Source organism: Corapipo altera, unplaced genomic scaffold (genome assembly GCF_003945725.1).
Source record: "Corapipo altera isolate COAL_440 unplaced genomic scaffold, ASM394572v1 75, whole genome shotgun sequence".
Classification (NCBI taxonomy): Eukaryota; Metazoa; Chordata; class Aves; order Passeriformes; family Pipridae; genus Corapipo; species Corapipo altera.
The window spans coordinates 6,119,630-6,134,906 of record NW_020884887.1 but is presented as its reverse complement, the minus strand read 5'-3'; the positions used below and the strand labels follow the sequence as shown (position 1 = coordinate 6,134,906).

Genomic DNA, 15,277 nt, shown 5'->3' with positions numbered 1-15,277 from the left:
TGCAGGTAAAAGCTCCCTGGGGCCTAAAGGAGGCACTGAGGTGGCAGGAGTGAGCATTCCCTGCAGGTGCCACCTTCAGCCCCTTCTGTGGGGGAGCAGGGATGCCATCAGTCACACTGCCAGTACCCAGCTGCCCCACTCCTGCTGCAGCACTGGAGCTGCTGGGCAGGCAGGACCATTCCAGGCAGCACATGTGGGTTTGTCCTTTCCCTGCCCAGTTCAGGGAGGGTGATGCAGTACTGCCAGGAGCTCTAAGTAGTTCAGCAGGAAGAAGCTGGGGTAGATGCCTCCATTAGCTTCTTACCTTCATCAGGCTGCATTGAGAACTCATCCTGGACTCCATCCTGGGCCTCCAGACAGGTCGCCGGCACCCAGCCTTGCTCCTCCAATGTGCTCACAAACCACCACCCTGAGAATAAAAAAACAGCAGGTGGCTCAGCCAAGGGCTCACACCAGCCAGAAAATCTCTCCCCTCTCCAAACCACGAGTCTGGGGGGCTGTGACCTCTCCTTGCTGCCTGCATGGGAAGCTGGGGTGGCCCCAAAGCAACAGAGCCAAGCACTATCCGAAAGGGACCACAGACAGGAGCATGGGACAACTGCAGCTGAATGACATGGAAATGTACAATTCTCTCCCCAGGAAAAACAGGAGAGGCTCTCAGAGATTAATGTCTCCAGCCACCACATTTGCTCCCCCTTCATGGTTCATTTTCCCTCAGTCTGGGTCAGCAAGTCCAGGCTAATTAGCAGAGATGAATACCCTGTCTGTGAATCGATAGCTGGCTCCTGCTGTGCTCGCCTTCTTTACATTTGTGGAAACAGCAAAATTGAAAAGCCACGAGCAACTGCAGGATTAAAACATGAGCTCTCCCAGTGGAAACCCAGCCAGCTCCACAGTGGCCACAAGCAATTCTGGGCCACCCTGTGTGCCCAATCAAAATAAGTGTGTGCTCCTCAGTTATTAAAAGCACAAGCTATTTGTGTCTTCAGGGGAAAAAAATAAAGACTGGGTATTATCCTCAGAACCTCACCAGTGAGTCATTTAGAAAAACAACTAGATTGTTGGGGAGGGAATCAGCTACCTGCATGGGAGGGAAAATCAGGGCTGACCTTTGATAAATAAATTATTTTTCATTGCTTTTGAACTGGCTGTGCTAATAGGTTTCGTTTGCTTGAGGGTAGCTTTTATTTTTCTCTTTCTCAAACACAGCTGCTGGTGCAACTGATCCTCCGGGGACCAGTTTTCCAGAATTTAAAAATCTATTTTCATGATTTAACTCCCTCCCCCCCCCCGCCCAAGTAACTTCTGTAAACTTCAGGGAATGAATTCCCCTTTTCAACAAACTACAGAATTTGGGCCCATGATCTGACTAGATCCCTTTGCAGAGGTTAAGAGCAAGTTTAAGTTTTGAAGCAAGCGAATAGCTCGGCTGCCTGCCCCGCTGTGTTTGGAGGCAGGAATTGTGAATGCACAATGGGGGCTTTCATGGGCACCATGAGAGTGTCCCCCTCTGTCAATAAAACAAGCCTGCCAAGTTCGGGAATGGCTTTTTGTCCTCAGGACCCATCGGCCAAGTTTTTCAGCACAAAGAAGCATAAAGTAGAGACTGAAGAAGATGGACGGTGCCTGGCGCTCAGCACATGGATAGTCAGACCCTTCCCTTAGAGACAGCTCTGAAGTCTTGTCCACGCTCCTACAGACCAAAGCTTCTTCCTCCACATCCCACCTCAGCTCACCAGACACCCCCGTGAGGAGCCTGGAGGCTGTTTTGTTTAAGGCCCTATTAGGAAAACACTGAGAATACAGGATTGCTATTCCTATCCCTGCTCTGTGACACAGAGCAGACCCAAAGCCCTCTGCCAAGCCAAACTCTCTGTACCTGATTCGTTCTTCTCAATGATATCCACCAACTGGCCCACGCACAAGCTGATCTCGGAGCTCTCCTGCTTCTGGTAGTCCGCCACCACGACATACTGCTCCAGCACCAAGGGGTCGACCGAGGCAGAGTCAGCTCCTGCACAGGGGGGACAAGAACCGACCCGTGTGCCAGGGTCAGCACAGGCCACCGCTCCCGAGCACCTGCTGGCCTGCGAGCAGCTCCAGGACACCCTGGGGACCCCAGCGTGAGAAACGTGAGCCAGAGGCTTGGGCACAGTGAGGAGGAGAGAGATCAAACCAGCAGCCAGGTGAGATGGGTACAGCCAGGTGAGACCTTTCGCTCGCTGACCACCTTCCTGCTCACCAACAGTCATCCAAGCAACCTCACCACGACCACCAGAGATGCTCACAGCAGCCTGGACCTGCTTTCAGAGACTGAGGGGGTTTGGGGGACCTTCCTGTGCACTGGCATCAGCTGCCCCAATGCACAGACCAGCTCTGACCCCAGCTCAAAACATTCAAACTGCAGTGGGTTCTTCCACCAAAGAAAGTGGAAGTTGTGTGTAGGGCAGAGCAGCATCCCCTGTCCTCATCGCCTTGGGGTATTCAGGCACCTCGGTTTGCTCTGCTCTCTGCCTGGCTCCTCCTGCTGCAGATCCAAACTTCGTGTCAGAAAAGGAAAAAAAATACGCCAAGGAGGAGCAAATGGGCAGGACACACCGGGAACAACGCCTTCCTGTGTCCAGAAGGAGGCCGACAACGGAGGAGAGCCGGGGGCGGCCGGATCGCCGGGTGCGGAGCCGGGCCGGCGGCAGGTGGCACTGCGGGATAAGATCGGGATACCGGGAGCACTGCGGGATACGGCGGGACACGGGGAGCACTGCGGGATAACGCCGGGATAACGAGTACACCGCGGGATACGGCGGGACACAGGGAGCACGGCCCGATATGTGGGACACTGGGAGCACTGCCAGTTCCCCGCTGTCACGGGAGGGGAGCAGGGCCAGGCTGGTTTGTGCTTTGCAAGCACGTTTTCCACTACGGCAGAGCTCTGGATGCCCCCCGGCTCGGCGCTGCTTCCCACTGGCAGCTGTCACTGCTTCGGAAACACGGCCCCAGTCTGTCCCATACACCGAGCAGAGCTTCCCTTTCCCCACGTGTGCCCAGGGCTGGTTGTGCCCTGGGCGCCCATGGAGCACCCAGGGCTTGGTAGGATCAGACACAGACATTCTCTCGGGCACAGCCTCCCGCTGAACCAACCGTAAGGCACTCGGGTACCCGGAGCACCAGAGCACTTGTCCATCTGCCTCCAAAAGCCTCCAAGAGGCAAAAAGGCGCCACAAACTCTTGCTCAAGTCTTGCCTCCACCCCAAGCCCTGGCTTCCAACTGCCACTCTGCCTTGTGGCTTCGCTGCCTGTCAGAGGAGGACACTATTATATTATCCTGTTCTCCCCCTGGTGCAGTAAGATTTAATTAATACTTGCCAAATGCTCTGGAAATAGGAGAGTGTTAATTATTACAGCACAAGTGATACCAAAGAATCACACACCTGATTGCAGGTGTTAGGTCGAATTTAAAGGGCCCATGTGTTACCCTGAGCCTCAAGTTTTGGGTTGAGGCAGAAATCACACCTGCCCCAGGCTCTAGCTGCTACAGCAGGCAGATATGCAGGATAATCAGCTCCCAGTCTCTGAGGGGTATAAAATTCCCTAGAGGGAGGTGGTTCCTTGGGACAGCTAGGTTATATGCAGCAAAGAATTCAGACTGTGTTATCAGGAATAAGCTTCTGTGGGCAAGTGCACCAGCACCATGTACTCCCCCAACACATGAGAGGCCTCAGCATGATGAAAGATCTTTCCTATGGGGGAACCTATTGCAGGGCATAGGTTCCTCCATAGGAAACCTATGGGGCCATACTCATCCCAAAAGGGTATGAGTAGAGATGGACAAGATCTAGCAAGTCTTCAGGATTCCTAGGATTCTGCCTCACAGAGAAGTTCTCCTGTGCACAAGGTCACAACCTCTCCAACTGGTTCTGAGAAAGAGACCACAAACAAGATTTAAATGAACAATGTGTTTTCAAGACATCTTCCTATTTAAAGGAAGAGGAAGCAAATTGTCTGTGTTAATCTGCTATAAACAGCACTCTGCAGAGCTCCAGGTGAGCTGGCCAAGTGCAGACGATCTGTTACTGCTAAAGAAAGCTTCCTCCATACCAAACCCCAGAGGTGGGGCACCAGACAGAATTAAAAATAGCCCTCTAAAGTGAATGGTGGATGCTAGGACTATCTGTTCTACTAGCTCAATTAAAGGTTTGTATTTAAAGTGATCTGAGGATCTACCCAGCCCCTGAGAGAAGAATAACAGCTATAGGAAGAGATAAGTACTCTCCTTTCTGCCTCCCTTGCTGTAATTACAGCCATTGCTCTGAGGCTATTTGTAGTTTCAGCAGCCAATTCTGGATCCTCCAATGTACCTATTAAACCAGCAACAAAAGTGGTAAACTGAGCTTGGAGGAAGAAGTAGGCGGTAATTTCAGGAGCATCTTCACCTGGCATAATCGTCCTCAACCACAAAAATACACACTACAGTTAACAACGACATCCTGTATATGGACAGACTTGGGTTTCTCAAAAATAGCAGTGGTGTAAAGCTTCCCAGCTAAGATGGCAAACAGCACTAAAGCTCTGCACCTGGGGAGGGGAGGAAGGATTAGTACAGTCCCACAGGAGAGTGAGTTTTGCAGACAGCTCAGGCAGGGGCACAGACTGTGCATCCTCAACACTCCCCACTTGTGAGACTGACACAAACGTGGCTAGAGAAGGGATGTGCCAAAAGACCACTGAGGCCCCTGGATTGGACTTGCAGAACTGATGCTTGCTGTGGATGCAGCAGAGCCACTGGGGAGATGCTCAGCACATCCCAGAACCAACCCAAGGGCTGCTCAGTGCAATGACCTTGCTCTCAAGGCATGTTGCAGATGGGTCAGCCCAAAAATCGTTGCAGGTTTTGTTTGACCAGAGACTTGGCCATTCATCCAAGTGTTGATATGTACAAAGCCAGCAGGAAATTTCACAGATACGGGGTTGCTTGTGACATTTCCAGATTTTCCACTTTCTGCCTTTGCAAGGGCCAAAAGTGAGGACTTTGAGAGCTTGGATGCTGGTGCCTCCAGAGGGGAACAAAGTTCAGGACTGAAATCAGGGGGCACAAGTATTTGGTTTTAAAACTTGCCTTTGCTGTATACTCCAGCCCTTGCCTAATTCATCTTCCAAAGATGTCATACTTTGGATAAAGTTTCTTCTTCCCACTCCTCTGCCTGTGCTGATCAGACCCAGAGCTCTCAGGACAGCCCTTCTTCTCCCAGACCTGAGGAGTTTGTGAAGATCAGTACCACAAGTGACTTTCTCACTGCTCTCATGTGAAATGGGCACTGGATGCTGCACTGTACTCTTTGCAAACTCTCTCATCTCTTCAGGGATTTTTCCAGAACTGGAAAATAATAACATGGGGATATCATTCACCAGTGGATTTTCAGAAAGGTCCCTTATGGCTGCTGGAGGATTTTGAGGGCTGTGTTTTCACTGCTTCTCATCAGACTGAATACTGTGGTTTGGGGTCCCTCTGCCATTGCAGGCACACTACATGGCACAACAAAAAAAGACATGGCCACATAAGAAAGCATCTAACACAAAACTGGCAGCAGGGTTTTTGAGGTCTCTGCCAGTCTCCTTGAGCAGCTCCAACCAAATATAAACTCTGGAGACAGTTTCAGGATCCCCTGCACTGTCAGTGCTGCAACAAACCCATGACTCTCCATCTGTGCTTTCTGTTCAACTGTGAGATGAGAACAGAAACGCCTTGGGGACTGATATGATGACTACTTTTAGATGTACCTAAATCAGTGGCCAAGTCAGTCTTCAGAATCCCAGAGACTGAGGGATAATCCACCCCTCTCAAGCTGCAGGCTGAACACAGCCCAGGCCCACGCCTGAGGCTCACAGACATGTGGGATTACAAACACTGGTAAAAAACCTCACCAAAGAAAGCAGATGTTATTTCCAATGCTCACATACACCGTGCCCTCCTCTACACAGCAAATGTCACCTGAGTCTCTTGGTCACCACAGGAGGCTGAGGGCAGGCAGCACTCTAACTCCCTTTGCATCCCAGTGTTTGCTTAAATCCAATTTCCAAACAGGGCTTGCTGCTGGCAGGAGCTCAGAGTTCTTTCCAACACTCTCCTCAAGAGCAGTTCACCCCTTCTCTGGCAATGTTGGGAGAAATAAGCAATTGGGAAACTGCTTATTAGAAAATTCTCATGATTTTTGTTTGTTAGCAGCTATTGGATGACCCCTCCTCAGGGAGATCCTGGATTGAATGAGCGTTTTTTTGTGTCTTGCTGCATATTTGTTACCTCAGAGCAGGCCTGGCTTGAGGACCTGATGAATCTCCTCAAGGTATATGAGGAACTGGGGTGACAGCAGCAGAACCAAACTCTGTTTCTGCTGCCAGAAAATGCAAGAGAGTGAGAGGAGTCTCTGAACATGTCTGGCATGAGGCATCGACCTGTTGCAATGTTACACCTTTCCCTGATGGCTCCTGCACGTATGCCAGCTGCCACGGGCAGAACTTCACATCCTGCCCTGCCAGAACAGGCTCTGGCTTGGTTGTTACCCAAACTCTTACCATTCTCTCCCTCTCAATATTGTCAAGTGAACAGCATCCCAAAGAGTGTTTTCTCTTTGACCTCAGCAACATCCCTGTGACCCTTACAAACTCACCATGCCAAAGGGATGGCAGAATGAAGCTGTCTATGAATGCAGTGGGAAGGCAGGATGAAGCTGTTTGCATGAGCAGGAGAAAAGTTCCTGCTTCTTTAACAGCCAGCGTCCTTAAACTGAATTTTGCCCTCAAAGAACTGAGTTATGCAGCAGAAATTTTCTTCCTCTTCTTCTCAACCCTAGAGAGGCCTTCTCTTCTCTTGCCTACGTAAGTGAACAGAAGTAAAAGTGATCTAAGCACATACTGATCTCATAGGGAAACACAACACTCTTCCCTTACTCACCAAATGTTCCTCTGAGGCAGCACACAAGAGAAGGTTTCAAGACGAGGGAGATTGTATCTTTGTTTTACATTTGTTTCATCAAAACAGAGGAGAAGGAAAATATTTGCAGCCTGTTTTTGTTCCCACCCACAGCCAGATGCTTCTGTCTGTCTCCAAAGCTAGGTGAAGACCCACTTCAGAACAAGAAAGCCAGTACTGCAGTCTGTGCTTGCAAATGGCCCATGAGAGCTTTAAAATGACCATCTCAATGTCCTGCTTTGACAGAGAGCAGTCAGAGTTTGAGGAGAAAATGTTGTCCAAAGATTTAACCACATTCATAAAGCCCCGTCAGTCCATCAGGAGAGCACCCAACTATGACCTGCCTGTGAGAACAGACCAAAACCAGGAGCCACTGTTCAAGTCAACAACATCAGAGCTTTCCATGTGCATCCTCCTACAGCTAGTCTCAGTTAAGACACTGGGACACCATAAGCTCTTGAAGGAGGGATGATCTGCAGCTCCAGTGGAAAAAAAGTGGAAACAAGTCTTTGAGTCTCCCCTGTACTTCTCTCTCCTCCAAGAGGAACCCACTCATCTACAGGTGAATTTGCTTACACAGCTTATGGCAGTGCCAACTCTCTGGCCAAAATCCTTTCCACCATCTATTTCAAAAGAATCTCCATCCAGCGAAGGCGCAGAACTTCTTTCCCAAAGAACCTCACACTATTTTTAAATCTGCAGCTTCAGTAGCTGAAAGATGCCTCCTTAATCCACAGATCAAAGGCTCTTCCACTCCTCTCTCCTTCTCCTCTCTACAGGCTAAAACACACCACCTAGGGTTTATTTCAGAGATGTTTCCCTCTATGAGGAGCAGGGGTAGAGTATCCCAGCCCCAACTGTCTTCCCAAAGGCTCCTAGCCGGCGCCATCACAAAGCAGGACCTACTACTGCATCGGGAGACTTTCCACTTCACACAGATCACCAGGCAGCTCAGACATTCCTCTGGATTTTTGAAATTTTGCATCCCCATCCCTGCAGACCTTCACCCAGGACCTGTGGCACATCCCCTGCACCAAGAGCCAAGCCCCAGCCCCAGCCCGCCGTACCTCAGCTCCGCTACTGCCCCGTGTCCACCAGCCACCACAGAAAGCTACCAGGGATGTGACAGCCTCTTGTAAGGGTCTTGCCCACCCAGCCTGAGCAGGTGTCCCCCCGGAGAAAGGCAAAGCAAGAGCAAGGGCCAGGCAGCGAGCAGCTGTTAGTACCTCTCTGCAGGAAAGAGGCCGTTCTCTGGATAAACCCTGATGAGGAACAAAACGAACGGGAGACAAGGCATGAGGCGGGGAGGGAAACGAACTTGGGGGCGGCAGCAATGGTGGCAACAGCTCAATTAATGACTGAAGGGGGAGGCCAGCACAGTGTGGAGAGCTGTGGGCATCTGACCCACCTTTGGGAGCGCCACGGGAGGCACAGGGGACATGGGATCAGGACTTGGAGGCTGCAGTGAAATCCCAGGTGGATGGAGGGGACACACTGTGCTGGGAAGCCCCACAGGGGAGCAAAGCAGGGGTCTGTCTTGCCATGGGGCCAGGCCCCTGCCCTGCTCCAGGAGACCACAGCTGTGGGTGAAAGGAGGAGTTGGTGTAACCAGCAGAGAGGAAAGGAGTCCTTACCAGACCTCTTCTTTCCAATGGGCTCCCTGAAAAAGAGAAGGAAGAGCATCAGCAGAGGGATGGGGCAATTGGGTTGTTGGTCAAGTGACAAACCACCCAGGAAAGCACAGCAGTGCTTGGCCCTGGTGGGGCCACTGACCTCCCTCAACCAGCTAATATCTCTATGGTGACATGGGGCACCACCCACCCTGCAAACAGCCCATCTCTCCCCTCCTTTCATTTAGTAATTTAATGTTTTGTCTTTCCCAGGGGAAGCCTGGGTTTCTGACCTGGCCTCCTTGGTGGCGTGGTCTGACAGCTACAACTCCCACCACGTCACTTGGTGAAGGTGGGTGGATTGGGATGATAAGGCAGCAGTCAGGAGCTAGGGAAGCCAAAACCCCCAAAACTGCTCCCAGCACAAACCACAGCTCCCACAGTTTGAAAACAGACAAAGAGGGAAATACTAGAGTTCCTCCATGTCCCATGCTTCTCTCAGGGACAAGGTTGGGGAGCGGAAGGTAAGGAGAAATCATTTATACCCCAAAACAGGACAAGTCATTAAAGTGTTGATAGGATGAACACTAGGGCTGTGCAGCCTTCAGGACAGACCAAGCAGGAGCTATTGGTGGTTGTGAGGAGGCAATGGGGGAGCTTCAGCCCAAGTCCTCTCACTTTGGCTGGCCCGCTGACCACACCACTGATGAGATGGCTTAGAAACTACGGGTCCTGGGTCCCTTCTCTGATCTGAATGTTGCCAAGAAACATGGTTGGTGAACAGCCTCAAACCCAGGGCACAAACACAACTCTCTGCAGGCATAATGAAATTCAAACCAAGGAAAATATGGGCCCAGAAAAACCTAAAAAACCTCCGAGTAACAAACTAAGACACCCAACCAGCCTGAAATCCAAATAAATGCACCAGCCCTGTTCCCAGCCCAGCCACAGCGGTCCATGCTGCCACAAAAGGGCTCTCAGCACTTGCACATAATTCACCACTCTGGCTTTGAAATGCTGTGGTAGCGTGGGCTGATGGTAACCAGTTCCCTCTTCACTTACAGAAGACATTGCTTTCCCCACTCCTCAGACTCACACCGGTGAAGACCATCTGACCAAGGCAAAATATTCTGGTACCAGGAGACAATACATTGATTCTTGTTATTTCCAGGAGAAGTAACAAGCACAGAGCAGGGACTAGAGTTTCCAAGGAGGAAAACATTCACCTGGTGGTAAGAGGACTCTCCTCAGACTTTGAGCTGCCCGACCACTGCTTGGAAAAGTGGCTGGACCACCCCAGATGGCCCCAGGAGCCCTTTCATCTGCTTATCATGTCCACTGGTAAAACTCCCCCTCCCTCCCTGTTTTCAGGCTATGCAGAGAAATCCCTCCATGCTCAGTGAGAAAGCCAGAGCTGGGCTATGCTTCGTTCTCTTTCAAGCTTATCTGCATTTTCAGACTGTAATTAGCTGTAGTCATTTTATTCCCCTAGAGCCACGGGGTGATGTGGGGACTTGGCTGCCTTCAAGGCCCACCCATCCTGGGAATGTGTTCTGCTGGCAATGCCTTCTCCTCCCAGTCCCTCTCTCCCTCTGCACCTTAAACCTCCGGTACTCATCCATGGAGGTATCAATAAAATTAAACGAAATGCAACGAAGTTGGACCAGAAACAAATGGGACATTGTTACCTAGAAACTGTAGACTGTTGAGTCCAGAGATCACAGACTGTGCAAAGACCTGAATGCCATGTCCTGGGTGCAGAGACCAATGGAGGAATCTACTGGACAGAGCATCCCAAAGACTCTCTATTTCTATAGAGACTGCATTGCAGAACTAAATTAAAGTTCATTAATAAGCCCCATTAAATTCATCCCAGTTCAATGGTACAGCAGGGAAGGGAGGCAAAGCAAGGCCAGATGAACCCACTGGAGATCAGCAGGTGGGCATGGCACCCTCATGCTGACTGGAGGGTGCTGATGGAAATAACTGTTGTTTTTCCCCTGCCTTCTGCTAAACCTATTACTGTAACTCATCCCCCTGTTTCCTTTCACCGGCTACTCCGTCTGAGGGAGGGGGCAAGGAAGGAGCTGCAATTTCACTTTGCTGCTGGGTTGTTCCTGGCAGGGTTACAAAGAGCTGCAGGTCTGAAGACCAGCAGCCTCAGCCCACCACCTCAGAGAGGACAAGAGCTCAGACAAGACAGGAAACAGCAATAAACTCCCGGCAGCATCTCCTCCTCCTCCGATCCCAGTGGACCAGAGAAAGGCACGCACCAGAGCTTGCAGGCACGGCTTCCTGGAAACTGGAGGCTCCAGAAGAAGGGAAGGAAAGGCCACTCTGCCTTCCACTGTAAAACTCATTTAGCTCCAACCCCCACACCAGCCAGGCTGTGCAGATGAACCAGCAGCCACAGTACAATTACAAGGCACCAATACACAGCTATGGCTGTGTGCCACCAACCAGCCCCACAGAGCTTCCCAGGTGCTAAAACACAGGAATGGTTCTCCAGCTGCTTCCCATAACATTCCCACCGATGGCAAGGGTTCCTGTGTGCCTGGAGTCTCACTTAAAGCTCTGAGCCAACAGGACAGTCTCAGTGGGCTCAGTTCAGTGTCCTTCAAGAATCTAACAATCCCCTGGAGCAATCCTGAAAGGAAACTTTTACACATGGAGAACTCTTAGCACCAATTAATAATCCCCATGGCACTTCTTTTTTTTTTTTTTTTTTTTTTTTTAGAAAAAGAGAGTCAGGTTTCTCAAGCATCTTCTCTAGTGTATCAGACAGCATCCCTCTGGATCCAGTGAGGGGAAGAAGTGAGGTGGGGAGCACAAGGATTCGGCAAGGGTGTGAGGCAAAGTGAAGAGCTTGGGAGGCAGGTTGAGAACAAACACAAAGATTTTGTTCTTCAACAATATGTAAGTGAACTGTTAAACTATTTACTGCAGGATGCTGGGGACACTGAAAGTCTGCATGGTCTTACAGGGTCATAATTCAGGCAAGAAATGTTAATTAAGTCATTAATTATAAAACCAGATAAACCCTAAAGGCTAGAACAGTGATGAAGAAGAGTTGTTACAGGCTTGCTTGGCTTTAAACTCTTTCCTAAGGTATGTTTGGTGGCTGCTAGGCCAGGCAGGGCTCTGAGCGGCAGGGAGGTGGCCCTGAGCTGCAGGGAGGTGGCCCTGACATTGCCATGTAGAAAAGCCTACCTTGCAGTGGGACTCATGGGAGGAAGGTGCCCCAACATGTGGCTCAGGGACCTCAGCACCATTCCTGTTGCCCCACAGCCCTGGCCTCAGTGAGCTCATGGAATAGGTGAAGGACAGTGGAACGCTAACAGAAGGAAAATAACTCCAGCTGCTGCAAAACCACACAGGAGCCACATCAAGATGAGACGGGTCTGAGGTCAGCATTCCCAGAAAACACCTCCCGCATAAAAAAACCCCTCTCTTAGTAAAAAAAAAATTCCTTCTGGAATACAGTAAGGTCACCAAAATAGCTATCAGGAGGTAGTTCATCTTCTAAGTATTCAGCAAGCTTGGAGATATTAGAAAAATTTATGCAGGCAAGAGAGACTGAGAAATGGGGGTACAACAGAGCTCTTGTTTGGGAGAACTGATGTTTAGCAAACGTTCCAGTGAGCTCTGAATGGAGCCCCTGTCCCCACATGCCAGTGCCAGGGCTGCCCCTGTGTTTAACCAGTGGAGAATCAGCCAAGCTGAGCTCAGAAACCTGCTCTGTTAGCACAGAAAACCAAGTGCTCTGCCCATGCAACTGGCACAAAGTGTATTTTTGCAGAATGGATTCAACCTCTCTCGTATTTCTGTGTGTTGCCATCTAGGAAAGACAGTTTTCAGCAGAAAAGGAAGGAGATGGCTATTTTGGATCTGAGATCCTGGTGAATCTGCACGTAGGCATCAGGAGACCTGTGAAACAAACAGTTCAGTACACAAGCTGTAATTTGTCTGGATAGCAGGGCACGACCCAAAAGCCACAAGCCAGCAAGTATCCAAACCAAAAGCCATCAATGCATGGATCTCTAGTTGACCAGCAAAAGCTCCTGGAATGGCTTCCTCCATGGGGCAGCCACTCCATCCTGGAGCAGGGACCTGAGCCTCCCCTTTTTCTAGTTCATGCCCCTATTACTCCCCAAACACCATACAAAGGTGACAAGGAAAACTTTTGCTCCTGGCACAGCTCAACTACAAGGAAAGGTAAGCACACAAAAAGCTACAGGGAAGCAGGAAGAAGAGAGATTTACTTATGGAAGATACTGGCTACAAGTCTGCACTTCCAATTTATGGAAACAAGGGAAAGGAACAGATTTTCTCCTTGTTTTAATGATGGAAATATGCTTCTGTCAATCATCCTCTTCTGACACTTTGGACCAAACACAAATCTTTTACCCACAATGGCTGCCAGTACCACGGTCCTAAGCAGGACCTTTCATAGAATCACAAAATGGTTTAGGTTCGAAGGGACCTTAAGGATCATCTCATTCCAACCCTCTGCCATGGGCAGGGACACCTTCCACTAGACCAGGTTGCTCCAAGCCCTGTCCAACCTGGCCTTGAACACTTCCAGGGATGAGGCAGCCACAGCTTCTCTGGCCAACCTGTGCTAGGGCCTCACTACCCTCACAGGAAAAAACTTCTTCCTAATATCCAATCTAAACCTACTCTCTGTCAGTTTGAAGTCATTCCCCCTTGTCCTGTCACTCCAGGCCCTTGTAAATAGTCTCTCTCCATCTTTCCTGTAGGCTCCCTTCAGGTATTGGGAGGCCACAATTAGGTCAGCCTGAAGCCTTCTCTTTTCCAGGCTGAACAAACACAATTCTCTCAGCCTTTCCTCATAGGAGAGGTGCTACATCCCTCTAAACATCTTGGTGGTTTCCTCTGGACTAGCTCCAACAGATCAATGTCCTTCCCCCTACGAGAGACAAGTTGGCCCAGTCCGATCACATCAGACCCGAGTTTCATTTTAGCCCAGTTCTCCCTTCCCTGATTTATTTGGGCTGGTGCCTGCCCGGATTCCCTGTCGGTCTCCATGTGGGAAGCAATCTACTACTGTGACTGCCAGTGCCACCTCCACACCACTGCACAGCACCAGGGCTTCGAGGGGTTACTGACAGAGTAAGTGAGGGTGCCGCAGGAACAACCTCATTAGCAGCACACCCTTTCCTCATCTGGTCAGCTCTCACCTCATTTCCAGGCACCTTCCAGCCTGGATAGCACAGGCAGCCCCTGGCACTGAGAACCCTTTGCTGATTCAGCAGCAGCTGGGATTCAGCTGAACCCTAGGTCCTGCCCATCCCCTGCTCCCTCCAGGGATGCTTTCCCTGGCAGGGAGGAGCAGGGTTACTCCCTCTGCACTTGGTCCTCCACCCCAGCAAAGAAAATATACACAGCAGCAGAGCTGAACTGCCCTTGAAACGCCCCAAAATCCTCTCCCTCCAGTCATGGGCTGTTTGGCAGAAAGAGCAGGAAGGCGACTTGTGGATGTGAACTCAGACGGTACCCAGGCATACAGAAAGGAAGAAAATAGTTTTTAAAAGCTGTGCCTGTGCCCCCACTGGAAAAAAAAAAAAAAAGGGTTCACAATCCAAAAGGTTCAAACCAGTAACTTTAAGTGTCTTATACCTGATGGCCTGCTCAACTACCAAAAAGAAAACAATGAAAGATGCTTTAAATTGAAGAGGTTTCTCCTGTCACCAGCCTCTGGGAAGCAGCACCAAGACAGCTCCTTCCCCACCAAATCCCACTTGTAACTGTGGGGAATGGTTAAATAACTACTCAGGAATATTAATAACTTATTAATAACTACTACTGTATTGTTTACTACAGAGTTAACCTGGGCTCCCTCATGTTGCACAGCCGAAATTCAGCTGGCGAGGAGAGTGAGCAGCTGAATGCCTTGACTCAGCAGTGGCTTTGTGCCCAGCCATTCAGACTTCCCCAGCCTTATTCCAGAAACTCTCTGCTGCGGTTAAAAACAGTTTCAAATTGAAAAAGGGTGGGTGGGTGGGAGGTAAGGGGGGTGTGCACAGCAACTTCCCACCTCAACAGCCGGACATCCTGCTGCTGGTCAGACCTGCTGAGATATGTGGGGAGCAGGAATTTGATGACTCCTCTTCTTTGAAAATATAGGGCTTCCATCCAACACTGAGGAGAAAAATCCCACATCCCCCCAGACTGCAACTTTCTGGAGATTTTTCCATAACCATTCCTCTTCTCCTTCTTCCCCTGCCCCCTTTGCATTGCTCAGTAGAGTCAGCTCTTCCAAATTTCCTCCAAATTCAGCCTCACTCTGACAAACCACTGGGCAGAAGCTGTTGAGTTATCCCAGTCCAGAGCTTGCTGGACAGGGATCCACATCACAAAAGCCACCAGTTGTCACTGCCAGTGGAAAAACTGCAATCTCCATCTGCTTTCCTATTTGAAGTGGTCTGTCTGGGCAGGAATACACAGGAAAGTTGGGGATGAGGAAAGAGGGGATAGAGGAAGGGCTTCACCTCCCTCTTCCACCCTCCAACTGCTGGAGACTCCTGTCTCAACTCCACTTTTGGCTGTGATGTCCCATGCAACTGGAAGTGATGGTGGAAGAAGGAGGCACAAAGTCAGTATTTGACCCTTTCCCTCTCCACAGGACAGGCTGGAGCTTGCAGAGCAGGCAAGAGATTGAGAAGGGCTGAGGAACTCAGCT

General features: G+C 50.2%; 1 protein-coding gene across 1 annotated transcript in view; it reads right to left on the bottom strand.

Annotated features, from left to right (window-relative positions):
• The window catches only part of SH3PXD2B (SH3 and PX domains 2B), a 69,924-nt gene that overhangs the window by 10,019 nt on the left and 44,628 nt on the right, over positions 1-15,277 (bottom strand). The window contains exons 6-8 of the mRNA XM_027643348.1: positions 8,599-8,624; positions 1,880-2,014; positions 305-409 (exon numbers count right to left, since the gene is read on the bottom strand). Of these exons, the coding sequence (XP_027499149.1) occupies positions 305-409; positions 1,880-2,014; positions 8,599-8,624 (266 nt within the window). The remainder of the gene's footprint in view (positions 1-304; positions 410-1,879; positions 2,015-8,598; positions 8,625-15,277) is intronic.